Genomic DNA, 16,539 nt, shown 5'->3' on the forward strand with positions numbered 1-16,539 from the left:
AGACACGGTGGAGGCTGGAGAGATGGCTTAGAGCTTAAGGCGCTTGCCTATGAAGCCTAAGGACCCAGATTCTATTCCCTAGGACCCACGTAAGCCAGCTGCACAAGGTGACGCATGCGTCTGGAGTTCGTTTGCGGTGGCTAGAGGCCTTGGACACCCATTCTTTCTCTTTCACATATATAAGTCTCGCGGCTCCACACACTGGGGTTATTCCTGCTGCTGCACCCCGAGAGCTGTCAAAATAGCTCCTCCCCCAAGGAAGCATGGAACCCAGACAGACAGCGCTGGAGTAAAGGCGGGCGGGAGCCTACGCTAGCAGATGCCCAGCTCTCCGGAATCGCAATAGGGGCGTAGTACCCGTAGTCAACTCTCGCGAGACCTTAACGCGAGTGACTTGCAGCATCGCCCCGCCCACTGCCCAGTAGCCGGCCCAAGGAGTCACCCCGCCCCTTCCACTTCCGGACTGGGCGATACCCTGGGTGGAGCAATTAGTCCCAGCGCCATGGCCACCCTCCGTGTCCTGTTCTCCCGCCTCTGCCGTCCGCCGCCCCGCTGCTCAGTACTGCGGCGCTTCGGCTCAGGTGAGTGCAGGGTCTACCACCACACCAACTTATCCTGGACTCTCCATCCGCGAGCCCCAGCTGACTCCAGCCCCCCCCCCAGCCTACACCCCTAACTAGACCTTCCTTCTGACCCCTGGCCTATATCCCCAACCCTTGATTCATTATGGAACATTCCGGCCCCAACTTTGGGCCTCCTTTTCATTCCATAGTCCCCCACATGATTATTGACACTCTCCCCACCTAATCCTGGCACCTGGAAGTCCTGTCTGGTGGGAAGTCAAGGGGTGTAACTGGCAACTCTTCTATTTTGGAAACTGAGCTTAGTGCCAAGATTTCTGGCCAACTGGGAACTTGGATGTTAGTTGTGTAATTCTGTGTGCTTAGGTAGCTTTAAGAGGATGCGCAATTCTGTTAAGTCAGCTGGGAACCTCCTATCTGGAACCCCTGTGTCCACTGCCTCTCCCTGAGCCTGTCCTTCAGTCCATCCAATCAGTACTGTCAATTCTGACACACCCACTTTCCTCCCCAGCCAGCTGGCCAGTCCCTCCCTTTTCACCTCACTCCTTGGGTAGGAGTGCAAAAATCAACTATTCCAGTGTTACAAGGATTTCTTGGCCATACCTTGAGGCTGAGGCTTCTGCACCTAGTCCTCGACTTGGCAATCATGTCCTGGCTCTCATGGGGACCAGACACGCTGGTGCTGAACAATGCACATAATAACACTTCAGTTACTTGCTTGCAAGCCCATGGGACAAACACTGCTAAGAAAATAATTTGCCACACACTTGGGCAGGCACACCCTCCCTCCACCCAATGCCGAGCTCATGCATGTTGTGATAATCTCCCTACAAAATGGTCCTTTGCCTCTGGCTCCATCCCACCTAGGACCCTTTCCTGATAATCACTTGGCACCATGTCTGAAAAATGCTGGCATAATGGAGGAGGGTGTCTGTCTTTTGTACTAGGGTTTGCTTGAACCTGAACATGGCATGAACCTAAACAGACACAAAAGCAGAGTGGTTGTGACAGAAACTGCAGGCTGAAGCTGTGTGGATGGGGGAAAGTTCCCTGCCTGTGTCTTTGACACTTACCTAATGGTGTTCCTGTTGTTCTTTCTTTCTTTCCTGCCTTCTTGTCCTAGGGACTAACTTTCAGTACATCATCACAGAAAAGAAGGGAAAGAGTAACAATGTAGGGCTGATCCAGTTGAACCGACCTAAAGCACTCAATGCACTTTGCAATGGTCTGATTGAAGAGCTCAACCAAGCTCTGGAGATCTTCGAGGCAGACCCAGCCGTGGGAGCCATTGTGCTCACTGGCGGGGAGAAGGCGTTTGCAGGTGGGTGTGCTGGGTAGCCATGGTGGTAGGTGTGAGAGGAAAGCCTGTGGCCTGTGGGAAGTAACCAGAAAGATCAGCCCCTCTGTGATTGAAAGTGGCTTAGGATCTACTTATATGTAAAGTGATCTGTGAGGAAGAGCAACAGTGTTTTGAATGTTTGTGTGCTTGGCCAGTGAAACAAATGTATTCATAGTGGCTCAGGTCCTTTCTAGTCAGGTGAAGTGTCTGACAGATAAGCCCAGCCTTAACCTGGAATCCATTTCTTATCCTGCAACCAACCCCACTGCATTACCTTCTCATAACAGGTAACTCAATGTGTTGCTAGTGTCTGTGACAGTGTCCCCAGGGCCTGTGCGTGGCCCATAAGATAACCTGCCTATGGGTTTGGGATAAAGGACTCATAGGCTCTTTGCTATCTGGTAACTGGCACCTCACTTTACCCCTAGCTGGAGCTGACATCAAGGAAATGCAAAACCAGACGTTCCAGGATTGTTACTCTGGGAAGTTCCTAAGCCACTGGGACCAGCTCACCCGAGTCAAGAAGCCAATCATTGCTGCTGTCAACGGTTATGCTGTGAGTGTCCTGTGGATCTCATGTGGGGAAGGAGAGGAATTGTGCTTGTGAAAATGAAGTATGACAAGAGATCTTTATCTTGGGTCGCCAGGCCCACAGTGTCTTTCCTGTGGAGTGAAGATGAGTCTTGGCATCTGCTTTGTTTGACAGATGCTCAGCTATTAGTTCTCCCCAAATACATTAGTGGCCTTTTTCTGTATTGACTTGTCACTGTAACTTTGCTACACTTGTGAAAGTTGTAGTTTCTTCTGCAGGCACCTGTGGGTCCCTGTATCATTGGACTGCTGGACAGTATAAGACTGGTTTAGCCCTTGTAGAAGCCATGTGATGATATGGTGATTATTTAATGAGGCCTATGATTTTGAGCCACTATGCCAAGAGGGAAGAATATGTGCTGTCTGACCCTTTGCAAAAAGTTTGCAAGCCTAGAACTTGCTCCTGAAGTTTCTTTTGTCTCCCTGTGACTGTCTTGGTTCAGCCCACCCACTGAACTCCTCTCTTAGGCCTCATCTTTAGCCCATGTAAACTTAACGGCAGGGTTTTTGTTTTTTTCTTGTTTGGTACTGGGATGGAAGCCAGGGCTTCATACATTCTAAACCACATACCCTGCCTCTGAGATGTACCTCATCCCTGGACTTTAACTAGTTTTGTTCCACTAGATTAACCTTTTCTATAAGGTGACTCTTGTTTTACCTCATTGAAAAAGCTCAGTAAGCAAACAGCAATTTTCTGCCTGGACTCCTTTGGTAAAACCCACCTGCTTCCAAACCCTGTTTTGCAGCTTGGTGGTGGCTGTGAACTTGCCATGATGTGTGACATCATCTATGCTGGCGAGAAAGCCCAATTTGGACAGCCAGAAATCCTTCTTGGGACCATCCCAGGTGAGAGTGTGTAAGCCCTAACAAAACTCATATAAGCTCATATTGTAGTTACTTTTGCATTGCTGGGACCAAACACCCAGCTAAAAGCAGCTGATAAGAGGAAAGGTTTTATTTTGGCTTACAGTCTAAAGATGAAACTTCATGATGGCAGGAAAAAGTATGGCAGGAGCAGAGGATGGACATCACTTCCGCCACAGCAGGTAGAAAATAGCAACAAGAGAGCCGGGTGTGGTGGTGCATATGCCTTTAATCCCAGCACTCGGTAGGCAGAAGTAGGAGGATCGCTGTAAGTTTGAGACCACCCTGAGAATACATAGTGAATTCCAGGTCAGCCTGAGCTAGAGTGAAACCCTACCTCAAACAAACAAACAAAGATAGATAGATAGATAACAACAACAGAACAAGCTAAACTCTAGTAAGGGGGAGCTAGCTATAATATCCCTAAGCCCATCTCCAGAAACCTACCTCCTCCCATATTGCCACCAGCTGAGGACTAAGCATTCAGAACGCAAAAGTTTATGGTGGGGTGGGGGAGTGGCTGGAGAGATGGCTTAGCGGTTAAGTCACTTGCCTGCAAAGCCAAAGGACCTCAGTTCAATTCCCCAGGACCCACTTAAGCCAGATGCATAAGGTGGCACATGCATCTGGAGTTTGTTTGTAGTGGCTAGAGGCCCTGACATTCCTATTCTCTCTCTCTCAATAAATAAATAAAATAAAAAGTTTATGGGGGGCTTAGAGATGGCTTAGTGGTTAAGGTACTTTCCTATGAAGCCAAAGGACCCAGGTTCAACTCCCCAGGACCCACATAAACCAGATGCCCAAGGTGGCTCATGTGGCTGGGGTTCGTTTGCAGCTGCTGGAGGTCCTGACATGCCCATTCATATTCCCCCTCCCTCCTTCCCTCCCTCTTTCTTTCTCTCTGTCTCTCTCTCCTCTCAAATAAATAAAAGTAAATGTTTATGGTAGACATCTGATTCAAACCACCATAGCCCTATACAGTGTTCAGGTCTGCCCTGGATAGGGCAGCTGATCTGAGATCAACATGGGTTGTCAGAACTGTAACTTTCCAGAATGGTGGAGAAAGAGCCTGAGGTGGCCACAGACCCATCAGGAGACCATGGGACTAAACATGAAAAGGGACTTGACCCTGAAGTTTCTTTTGTCTACCAGTGGCTACCTTGGTTTTTCCTACTCACTAGACCCCTCTCTTAGGCCTCAACTTTAGTCCTTGTGAACTTACCAGCAGTTTTCTTTTTTCTTGTTTGGTACAGGTTGAAGGCCAGGGCTTCATGTATTCTAGCCACATGCCCTGCCTCTTTGATGTACCCCATCCCTGGGTTCTCAGCCTCACTTGACACAGAGCCATGTCTGACCCACAGCCCTTTCCCTGTAGGTGCGGGGGGCACCCAGAGGCTCACCCGTGCAGTTGGCAAGTCACTGGCAATGGAAATGGTTCTCACTGGTGACCGCATCTCAGCCCAGGATGCCAAGCAAGCAGGTAGGCATGTGTTCTTGGGAGCTAGGTAGAAACTTGGGGCTGTATCAGATGTCCCCAGGGGTATTCAGCATCAGATCCCTGAGGTCCCAACTTTGTTGAAATACCTTAGGTACAAGAACTGACAGCATGTGTCCAGGTTAGAAATTAATATTATATGTATCCCTTCCCACTGCCCACATGGTTCCCGGGAATCTTCAGGACCCTCGAAGGCCAACCCTTTCCATACCTCCATAATGACCATGGTCCCCTGATCCTCCTCTTTCTGCTGTTTGATATTATGAACAGCTACCTGGTACATCTTAGGAGCACAGTTATTGGGGCTGTTGAGGGCACACAGTCATTCCACCCCAGGGGATGATCATTCTCGTTTATGACCCAGACAACTAGACTCTGGCATCACTGGGTTCCAGGGAAAATGGAGCTGATGCTGTTCCTGCATGTTATTCACACCGCTCCATGTTTTAGGTCTGGTAAGCAAGATTTTTCCTGTTGAAAAACTGATCGAAGAGACCATCCATTGTGCAGAAAAAATTGCTGGCAACTCCAAAATTATAGTAGCCATGGCCAAAGAATCTGTGAATGCAGGTAGGAGTTTCTTCCTGGGAATTGAAAGAGGGACAGGGCCAGGCATGGTAGCACACACCTTAATTCCCAGCACTTGTGAGGCCAAGCTTCAGGAGAATCACTGTGTGTTTTGAGGCCAGCTTGAGACTACATAGAGAATTTCAGGTTAGTCTGGACTAGAGTGAGACCCTAACCTGGGGGTTGGGGGAGAAATGGGCAGGTATGAAGAGTTGAGAAAATGGAGTTGTGAGGCTCCAAATGACTCCACCTCAGCCTGTCTCAGGCAGCAGTGGAAGGAATCTCAAGACTGCAGTGTTGCCATAGAGTTCTGGGTTTCTGTCACTCCAAAGGTTCTAGCTGGGCATGGTGGTGTAGACCTTTAATCCCAGCACTCGGGAGGCAGAGGTAGGAGGATCACCATGAGTTCAAGGCCACCCTTAGACAACATAGTGAATTCCAGATCAGACTGGACTAGAGTGAAACTCTACCTCAAAAAAAAAAAGGTTCTGTTCAGGGGTATGTAGAGATGGCTTAGTGTTTAAGGCACTGGCCTGCAAAACTTAAGGACCCAGGTTCGATTTCCCAGTACCCATGTAAGCCAGATGCACATGGTAGCACATGCATCTGGAGTTCATTTGCAGTGGCTAGAGACTCTGGCATGCCCATTCTTTCTCTCTTTCCCCCTCCCTCCCTCCCGTCGCCTTCCTCCCTTTCCTCTTCTCCCCAGTCAAATAAATAAAAATAAAATATATGTTTTAAAAAGGTTCTGTTTAGATGGTCCGACTGTCCCTTTGTACCAGGGCCCAAGAATAGACCAGACCTTGAAGGTGATGGGGATGCAGTGCTGGGCACACCGGGAAGCCCAAGAATGGAGTCATAGTCACTGAATTCAAGCTAGTCTCTTGAATATGGGAAAGTCCTGCCTCTAGGATCTGAGTTGGAAGGTTCTTGGTTATGCACATGGGCTGCAGCGTGGGGTCTGTGGTGGCACAGCTCACTGGAAGCATCTTAACCAGTTCTCTCTTTGTACAACTGGTCTGACCTCCCTACCTCAGTGTTGCTAGAGCCCTTTTGGTTTTTAGTCTACTTTTAGATTGTGAAACATGGTCTCTCTATGTAGTTGAAACTGACCTCACAGTCTAAACCCACCTGTGTCTGCATCTCCCAACTGCTAGGATTACATGGACCAGCATGCCCAGCTTGAAGTCACTTTTTTTGCCTTCCAACTTAGAGCCTTAATGTAACAGTTTATCTTGGAATTTGGGATGATTACTGTATGCTTCTGCTCATTGTTGCCTATAAGGGTTTCAGGGAGACAAGTATGACGCAGGAAGTCAGTTGTTACCTCCAGAGGGGATGCCAACCCTGCAGATTACTGCTGGTTATGGTCAGATGTGTTGATGTTTGGAGAGCCAACTGTGTGATAGCAGCCACATGGATTGACAGTTATGGAAAGATCACAGCTTGGCCTTGGGTAGTATCTTCCTCCAAGTATTAAGACAGTAGTAGTCTATGTTCTTTACTAGAAAGGGAGGCCCAGTAAAAGGATCAGAGTGGTACCTGAGGTCTGGTCACTGTGGTTTTCATCCTGTATTGTTTTTCTGTGATTTCAATTTCATCAACCACCTCAGGTCCTCATAGCTGGACAGATTTTGTGCCATTTGCAATTTGTACAATCTGGTTTTTCTCCCCTCTGGGGTCCCTGCTGAGGGTGTTAAGGAGGCCTGAGACAGCAGTTTGTTCACATGACTACTTCAGGAGGGGCTGTGCACTTGAAAAGAGAAAACTGATGGCATGGAGGCCTCACATAGCTGGGTCTCCTAGCAGATAAGTCACAGAATTATAGTTCAGCATGGGCTAGCACCACACAGGATACACTGTGTTCCCACATTTACCATATCAGTTTGTAACCTAAAAGTGTCTTTTCCAGCCTTTGAAATGACATTAACAGAAGGAAATAAATTGGAGAAGAAACTCTTCTATTCAACCTTTGCCACTGTGAGTAAAGAATATTCTCTTGACACTTAAGCCTGGTCTTATTACAGAAGCTACTGGAATTTTCCTTCAGATTTTGTCATTAGATGTCATTTCCTTTGGGCTAGAACTATTTGTTTCCCACCTGACTGTATTACACTTGTTCTGTCAGCATGTGGAAGTATAAAGAATGAAAAATTTTTTAGGACCATTTCCTCTTTTGAAATGGTTCTGTGAGTTACATTGTTAAGCATAGCTTCTTTATTTAATGTGCAATTTATAGCCAGGCTCCATAGTCACAGGATTCAGAAGGCTGAAGGCAAAAGGACTATTCCACACCATCTTGGGTAGTGAATAAGACCAACTCTGGGGCTGAGAAGATGTCTCAGTAGGCTTGCAAAGCCTACTGGCCCAGGTTCAGTTTCCCAGTACCCACATAAAGCCAGGGGCACAAAGTGGCACATGCTCTTGGAGTTCATTTGCAGTGACAAAAAGCCCTGGTGCACCCATATTCTCATTTTCTCTCTCAAATAAAAAAATTTTTTTTTAAATACCAACTCTAAGTAGAAAAGAATATAGCAATTTCACCTATATTTTCCCTGGTTCATTGCACTTATTTCAAACGTGGCTGAAATGCATTGTAATACTATAATGCTTTAGAGCAGAAGTTCATATGATTCCTACCAGAAACTTAAAAGAAGTTGTCTTCTTCTTTGCTCTTATAATTCACATCTCATCAGAAACTCATGTGTAGGGGGTTTATAAAAAGGAAGATTGAAAATGGTTTGGGCCAGAATCAAAAGGTGAAGATGTGGGGTATGTGCATACATACTTGGGCTAGGGAAGAGGCATTTGCAGAGTGGAACTCTGATCCTGTTCCATTATCCTGAGGTGATGTCCCATGCCAGATCCAGCTGGAGAAGATGACCTAGAGATGGTACAAGCATGAGCTTACTGACAATATGGTAGTTCCTGAGAGACCATGTTCTGGGTGTTACACAACCCTCCATCCCCAGGCCTAGCCCTGTCAGGTATCCCATCCTTCCTGGGCTGCAGGTGACCCACTGCAAGATTCACCTGCTTACCCCTGTGAACATAGAGAACAGGTAGGAAGAACACAACAAGAGTGATGCAGGCAAGGAGCCACATGGCTCAGCAGGAAGATAAAGAACTTCACCTTTGTTTTTCTACCTTTTCCTACCAGGATGACCGGAAAGAAGGCATGGCTGCATTTGTAGAGAAGAGGAAGGCTAACTTCAAAGACAATTGAGAGCCAGCATCCTAGGCCTTACACTTCTCTGTGGAGAGTAAAGCACAGCCTGCCAGTTTAGAGGCAATTCCTCCTAAGGGTAGTAGAAGACACAGTTTACTATTGATGGTGCAGAGCTGTGACCAGGGCTTAAGCTCGTGTGTGTGGCCAGCTGCCTTTGCTAGCTTTTGGGAATTTAGTACATATTATGTCCTTACCAGAGCACATTCTTCCAGATCAGAAATCTGCTAAGGAGCCTTCAGAATGTCTGATGCTTTTACTTCACTTCAGGGCAGGCGTTCACTTGGGCCAGTTACCCCACTGCGAACTGCGTGCAGCACACAGCTGGGGGTACCACAACTCAAGGAAAATGTTCCTGTCTGCTTGTTCTAAAATGCCAGTCTGATTAAAGTGACATTTCAAATTAGTTACAGTTCACCTATAATTGTCTCTAGATGAAGAATGTACCATAAATTAGATTTTTTTTTTTTTTTTTTGGTTTTTTGAGGTAGGGTCTCACTCTAGCCCAGGCTGACCTGGAATTCACTCTGTATTCTCAGGGTGGCCTCGAACTCACGGCGATCATCCTACCTCTGCCTCCCGAGTGCTGAGATTAAAGGCATGCGCCACCAGGCCCGGCCATAAATTAGATCTTTTAAAAAATATTTTTTCATTTATTTGCAAGCAGAAAGAGTTAGGAGAGAGGGAGAGAGAATGGGCATGTCAGGACCTCCAGCCACTGCAAACAAATTCCAGACACATGCTCCACTTTGTGCATTTGGCTTTACTTGGATACTGGGGAATTGAACCTGGGTCCTAAGGCTTTGCAGGCAAGTGTCTTTAACCTATAAGACATCTCTCCAGCCCTATAAATTAGACTTAAAATAATATTGGGGGGGTGAGGTCAAGATTTCACTGTATGGGGCTGGAGGAAGGGCTTAGTGGTTAAGGAGCTTGCCTGTGAAGCCAAAGGACCCAGGTTCAATTCCCCAAGACCCACGTTAGCCAAATGCACAGGGGGCACAAGTGTCTGGAGTTCATTTGCAGTGTCTAGAGGCCCTGGCGTGCCCATTCTCTCTCTCTCCCTCCCTCTTTCTCTGTCAAATAAATAAATAAATAAAATATAAAAAATGTTTAAAAAAAAAAAGATTTCACTGTATGTCCTAGGTTGGCTTTAAATTTACAATTCTGCCTGGAATTACAAGCCTGTACCACCATGTTTAACTTAATTTTTTTTTCATTGTAAGTGATGTTTAAATTCTTAGAAAGTAAGCTGTCCTCAGGATAACCACTGTGAGCAGTTGGCTTTGAGATTTTTCAAGATCTTTTGTGTTCAGATGCACACACTTGCTTAGGTAGGGCTTCCTGCACACTGTTAATTTTTTGTTTGTTTTTGGTTTTTTTTTTTTTCAAGGTAGGGTTTCACTCTAGCCAAACTGACCTGGAACTCACTCTTGTAGTCCTAGGCTGGCCCCAGACTCACAGTGATCCTCCGACCTCAGCCTCCCAAGTGCTGGAATTAAAGGTATGCATCACTACTCTACACACTTCTCCACAGTCTTCCACATGACACTGAACCACAGTTTTCCTTCTGCTTCCACTATATGGGTTGTTACAGTCAGGTTTGCATTGCTGTTAGAAAACACCCAACCAAGAGCAGCTTATGGGGTGGGGGGGGAAGGGTTTATTTTGGCTTCCCCTTGAGAGGAAGCTCTGTGATGGCAGGGGAAAATGATGGCATGAGCAAAGGATAGCTATTACCTCCTGGCCAACATCAGGTAGACAACAGGCACAAGAGAATGCCAAACTGACCATAATACCCGTAAGCCCACCCCCAACAATACATCAACTCCAGGAGGATCCAGTTCCCAAATTACCACCAGCAGAGGACCTGACATTCAGAACACAAGTTTGTGGGGACACCTGAATCAAACCACTACATGGGTGCTTTTTGTTCTATCTTTCAGTAGCATTTCTCTCAGTCGTGTTCTATGCACATGATGTAAACATCACCATCTTAACAGCTTTGAGCATTTGCATGTTGGTATGTACCCATATACACCATTGGACTCCAGGGCTTCATCTTCCCAAGCTGAAACTGTCCCTGCTAAACAGTCTCCCCCCCCCCCCCCCCGCCCAAGCCCCTGGTATCCACCATTCTATTTTCGACCTGAATGTGACAACTCCAGGTACCTCATGAGTAGAACTAGAATATTTGTCCTTTTGTATTTGAGTGATTTCACTTAGCCTAATGGAATAAATGTGTGTTTCAAGTTCTGTGTTGTATTCCTAACCCTAAAGTGATGTTTTTAAGATATTAAACACTGTGAGGGAGGGCTCATGGTTTGGTCTAAGTCCTTTATATCTCAGGCCTCCTTGTGAAGATGTGATGAAAAGGTGTGAGGATGAACCGAGAAGCCTCACAAACCCGCAAATCTGCTTGGACTTCAAGCTCTAGAACTGAGAATACACATAGCCAGTGGCATTGTCAGCAACCTATATTAAAACACTGCCCTCTGGGCTCACTCACATCAGAAGTTCATGTTATTGCTGACTAAGATTACTTCTTAGATTCTTAGGGCTTAACACTTTTGTGCTGAGGACAGGTCATTTATTCTCACAGTGGCAGGTACTTTTGTTTTCAGAGGTAAGAGTCTTGCTCACTTAAGCCCAGGCTGACCTGGAATTCACCATGTAGTCTCAAGGTGACTTTAAACTCTGCATAAAAGAGTGGAAGACATACATTATAACTAAGTGTCTGGGGTTTGCCATGAGGCCAGTACACAGCCCAGGATATGAGCACTGGTATGGTGACAACACACTGCAGCTCAGGCAAAGCAAAGGACATCTGTCTTGTCCTGGGAGCTTAGAGCCCTCTTCTAGTGAAGCCTACTTACCACAGCTTAGTATTATATCACAGCACCATTTGCATATGATCTTCACATGGCCCCACAACTTGGCACAGGTAGGTGTCAGGGCATAGTGTCACGGCCCTAGGCTGGTGGGGCCAAATATATATGGGCCCTTTACCCTAAGGGATCAGAGCTAGACAAAACTGATCTTTACCAGGCACTGGCTCTGCACCCTCAATGTCAGCTGTTGTGAAGACTGCCCTTTAGGTCAGCCCTGCAGTCCACCCATTCTTGACTATCCTTTGTGTTTCGTGGCAAGGAAGGGGTGGGCTTGTTAACCCACCTGCTTGAGGGCCCACACTGGGGTCTGGCAGATGCTTTTCACAAAAGGCAGCAAATCTTCCTGGTAGGTAGGCCTCAGGGTTGCACTGTTGTTTCACACACTGACCCAAACTAGGCTCTGAGGTAGGGCTTGTGAATGGTGCTAGACATGGGCATACTCACTTATTAACACTATGCACACAGGAAAGTGTGCTGAACAGCACCGTTAGGCCACAGTTTGAAGTAAACAGGGGGTGTCAAGGGCTGAAATATCCAAAGGAGGAAATATTAAAATTGAGGCTATCCATTTGTTAGCTGAAGTGCACTGGGCATATGCCTCTGCAATTCGTTTCTGAGCAGAGGTACCCCAGGGTTTTTTAAATGCCCAGGCATAGCACATCCAGACCTCCTGTTGTAGTGTGTCACTTTTAATGCTGGGTTCACTAGTTCTACCATGGTGAGAGAGAGAGCCACCTACAAGGCCTGACTTCTTACTGGACCCTGGCTTCAGGTAGTTCAGGACTGGGATCTAGGGAGGGGCTTTTCCAGACCCTAGTGAAGCTCCCACCTCACTTTAACTGACTTCTGGCGCCACTTACAGTTACTCTACAGTTTGGGGGTTTTGATTTTCTCTTTGTACTGGCTGTCCCCTGCACTGGCAATTGACCCACGAAACCGGTTACTCGCAAGGTAGGACAGAAAGTGGTCAGCTTGCTCTTCACTTGTTAACCTAGCAGCGCAGCAGTGGCGGGTCCAAAGAGTGTTTGGGCTGTAGCGCGATGCTCCCAGAGCCAACAGCGTACGGACCTGTTTTCACGGGTTGTGGCTTTCCACACAGACTGTCAATACTTTCCCGCCAGCAACTAGGCATTCTGAGCATGTCCCGCCCATGGATCCCTCCCTCTGGCCGCGCTCAGTCAAGGTCCCGCCCCGCCGGACCGCCGCATTTAACCTGGCGGCCATGGTGGTGCTCAAAGGCGTTCCAGCTTTGCTGTCCCCAGAACTGCTGTTCGCGCTGGCGCGGATGGGGCACGGAGACGAGATCGGTGGGCGCATGGGCAAGGGGACCCCGGGGTAGGGACGCAGTCCACGACAGTGCCCTTGGCCGACAGGCGACGACGGGCCCGGAAGGACTGGGGATGCAGCCGCGGCCACCAGCCCTTTACGGCAGGAAGCCTTCCTGCTGCTTCAGGACGCAGAAGCTGCGGGACAACCTGGGCACACATCCTGGGCGTCCTTCCCCGCCCGGGGTCACCAGGGCAGGGTCCCTTGGCCGGAGCAGGCTGGTCCCTCCCGCAGCCCAACTCATCTAGGCCGGGGGCGTCCTTGATTCGCCAGGAGGGCCGACGAAGTTCCTCTTCCGGATACGCCATGCCCCCTGGCTGGTGGCGGGCTAGAGACTGGGAAGGGAATGTTGGCTCATGCTCCCGGACAGGCGGGTTCGCCTTCCCACCTCTCGCGTCTTTTTCGTTACTCCCCTAGGTTCTGAAGGGGACAGTGGGTGTGACCCAGGGTCTGCCTTCCCCACCCACGCCTACCAGAGTGGAAGGCTTGGCTGACACCAGCAGAGCATGTGGAGGATAGGATGGTGGCCTCTGCTGAGGCTCAGGTATGTGTGGTGTGACCATGGGGTGAGCCTGAGCCTGTTCTACCATCTTCAGTTCTTGCAGATGCGAACTTCCCCACCTCCTCCATCTGCCAGTGTGGGCCCAAGGAGATCCGGGCCGATGGTGAGCACCACTGTGGCTGGAGGTAGCAGTGGTCTTGGCCCCCCCAGTTGCCCTTGCTTCTGGCTTACTAAAGCCAGCAGTAATAGTTTTAGACAGGTGGGATGACAGGCAGTGGGGGCCAACAGAGGCCAGATCCCAGCTCTGTCCTCCCAGGTCTGGGCATCCCACAACTCCTGGAGGCTATACTAAAGCTGCTGCCGCTGGACACTTATGTGGAGAGCCCGGTGAGGACCTGAGGTCATGCTGTTACTCTGGGCCTTTGTTTCCCCTTTACCAGACTTCTCAATGCCACATGACCTCAAAGGGCCCCTCCCTCAAGGAACCCTTGGAGGCCCCAAGGCCACAAAACTGACCCCTGCTCTCCCCAGGCTGCTGTCATGGAGCTGGTGCCCAGCGACAAGGAGAGAGGCCTGAAGACCCCAGTGTGGACCCTTTATGAGTCCCTTCTGCTGGGAGCTGGCTGCTCGGTGAGCTACTATCAACCAAGGAATGCCTCTGTCTCCTGGAAGCTCTGGAAAAATGAAACATGGAGGGACTCAAGACAGGAGATATGCACCTCAGCCCTGTGGCCTCCTCCCTTTATGCCCCAGAACCTCTTCTCACCCCCAAGGATCTTCACCCTTAGGAAGTTTGTCCCAGCTGAGCCAGGGACAGCCTCCTCTGACCTTGCATAGACGTGCCCACTTCCTCTAGGTCTTGCTCCTTGTCACCTCATCCTTTCTGTGGTCTGCACATCACAGCCTTGCATTCCTGCCTGTCAAGGGACACACCCATTCTCCTGAAGGATCCATTGACAGGTCTTGGGCAGTACCTACTTGAGGGCTCCTGTCCTGGGTAAGGAACCCTTAGGGCAGCTCTGAGGGTCTGGAGAGCTTACTGAGTGGCCCCAGGTAGACCTCAAACGATGCAGGTATCTTGCCATCACAGGTCTTGGACAGGGACATGAGAGATGCCCCAAGCCCCCACTGTCCTGAGTCAGTCAGGTTGGATACCCTGGGGCTCCAACACTAAGAGAACCAGAAAACCATGGGTCCACTGTTGTTACCTCCTAACAAGTGACTTGGGAGCCCACCCAGAAGGTTTCCAGGCACAATCATACTATTTTTGTCTTCCAGAAAGCTGTGGAGAAGATAGAGAGATTTCAGTTTTATGAACGTGCAAAAAAGGCTTTTGCTGTTGTTGCAACTGGGTGGGTTCCTGCTGCATCCACTGGATGAGTCCCTCACCAAACCTCTGCTCTGCTCAACTGAGTTGAGACTTATGGTCCCAGGAAAAGCAGGAGGGATTTGGGTGGCAGAGTGCCTGTTTGCCCAAGATGCTGGGCTCTGAACCTTGTTCAGCAGGAAGGCTGGAAGCAGATGGGATCTGCTAGGTCCCCAAGAAGCACCCTGTCCCTCTTACAGGGAGATGGCACTCTATGGAAACATAATCCTCAAGAAGGGGACACTTGACCTCAGCCCTGCTAGAGACCACTCTGGGCTGGGAAGAATCAGCAACACCTGAACCCAGCCAGCAAGCCTCTCCTCAGCAGCACAAAGACCTGGATCCTAACCTGGGGCTTAAGGGGTTAACATGTCTTTGGGGGCCCTCCTCAATATGACAGATACTCCCCCAATATGTGAAAATGATATGAAAAACAGTCACTGTGTATCTTCACTCTAAAGGCTCTGTTCTCACTCACAGACTTGTCTCCCACTGAGCTCCTGGAAAGCTAATTTCTCCCCGACTCCCCACCCAAAAAAAGCAGTTTTAACCCAAGCTTAAATCCTTAGGTGGGAAATGAGTCATGGGGATAGGTACGGGGCTGGAAAATAGGCAGAGAGTGGGGGCTGGTCAGGGACCTGGGAGTTGGCTGGGGGTCTAGCCTGGCCAAATGACTAGGCAGGGTGGCTGATGCTGGATAGGATGCATGGCAGTGGTCTGGAGGTGGGGTACACTGGATATTCAAGTGGAATGGGGTTTCTCCATTACATATTCAAACTGTGGGCACAGTGTAACTCTTGACCAGGACCACTCCCTGAGCTCCACGCTGGTAGACTGGTGGCAGGGCTGGCCCGGGCTTTTTGGAAGGAAGGACACTGACAAAGCACCAGGTGCCAGGGTGGGTGTTGCTAGCCTCCCTTGTATAGAGTCAGAAAGTTCTGGTCTTTGGAGCTGCATGGTGGCTGGGTGCATCAGGATGGAGAACTGGTAGCATTTCTCAGGTGCTCTGCTCTGCCTGAGCTATAGAGCTGGGAGATGTGTAAGGTCTAGAGTCCTTGGTGCTACTGCTTACGTCTTCCTTCAGAAGTAGGGCCAGACATCCCTGTATACCATGAGATCATTCACATGATCTGGCCTGTGCTTAGAGCTTGGGCCTACTAAGCCAGTCCAAATTGGAACACAGGTACTTCAGATAGAGCCAGGTGCTACCCAAGAAACTAGGACAGAAAATCTGTCCTGGATCTATGTATTGTCCCACTCTGAACCCCCAGTACATGTATATACCTATGTGCCCATGCATCTGCATACCCACATACTTATACACCTGTAAATGTGTGCATCTCTGGCCACTGGCCACCTGTACATGTGTGTATTCACGTACTTTGCATATGTTGCATATATGTAGCCATGTGTTTATGCACAGGTGGACCTATGTATCTACCCACTTGTGCATCCATGTACTATACACGTGTACCTGTGTGCAACCATGCACCTGTGCCCCCAAATACCTGCACACATATGTATTCCCATCTGCACAGATGATTACCTATGTCCTATGTGTGTAACTATATAGATGTGCATTTGTATACCTATGCACTTGCTTACATATACATCAACCCTTCTGAGCCTCCTACCTGCCCTGCCACTCTTTCCTCAGGTTTCTCCTTTCTCAGCCCTTTTCTGGGGATCCCAGTGTAGGTTCCATTTCTCTGCTGAGGATGGCTCTGGTCCCCACATTGAATGCTGACATGTATCACTACATTCCCAAATGAAGAGGGATGGGCTTGAAGA

General features: G+C 48.8%; 2 protein-coding genes across 2 annotated transcripts; both read left to right on the forward strand.

Annotated features, from left to right (window-relative positions):
* The first annotated feature begins 425 nt into the window (after nucleotides 1-425).
* On the forward strand, nucleotides 426-9,069 carry Echs1 (enoyl-CoA hydratase, short chain 1). The gene is made up of 8 exons (XM_012951467.2): nucleotides 426-581; nucleotides 1,705-1,902; nucleotides 2,349-2,476; nucleotides 3,258-3,357; nucleotides 4,751-4,855; nucleotides 5,321-5,440; nucleotides 7,350-7,417; nucleotides 8,598-9,069. The coding sequence occupies exons 1-8, from the start codon at nucleotides 503-505 to the stop codon at nucleotides 8,661-8,663; spliced, it is 864 nt and encodes a 287-aa protein (XP_012806921.1). The 5' UTR covers nucleotides 426-502; the 3' UTR covers nucleotides 8,664-9,069.
* A 3,670-nt stretch (nucleotides 9,070-12,739) lies between these two features.
* Nucleotides 12,740-15,208, forward strand: Fuom (fucose mutarotase). Its single transcript, XM_004669628.2, has 6 exons — nucleotides 12,740-12,861; nucleotides 13,477-13,545; nucleotides 13,699-13,769; nucleotides 13,914-14,012; nucleotides 14,661-14,734; nucleotides 14,949-15,208. The coding sequence occupies exons 1-6, from the start codon at nucleotides 12,777-12,779 to the stop codon at nucleotides 15,046-15,048; spliced, it is 498 nt and encodes a 165-aa protein (XP_004669685.1). The 5' UTR covers nucleotides 12,740-12,776; the 3' UTR covers nucleotides 15,049-15,208.
* Nucleotides 15,209-16,539: the final 1,331 nt, after the last annotated feature.

This window comes from Jaculus jaculus, chromosome 1, assembly GCF_020740685.1.
Source record: "Jaculus jaculus isolate mJacJac1 chromosome 1, mJacJac1.mat.Y.cur, whole genome shotgun sequence".
Taxonomy (NCBI): domain Eukaryota; kingdom Metazoa; phylum Chordata; class Mammalia; order Rodentia; family Dipodidae; genus Jaculus; species Jaculus jaculus.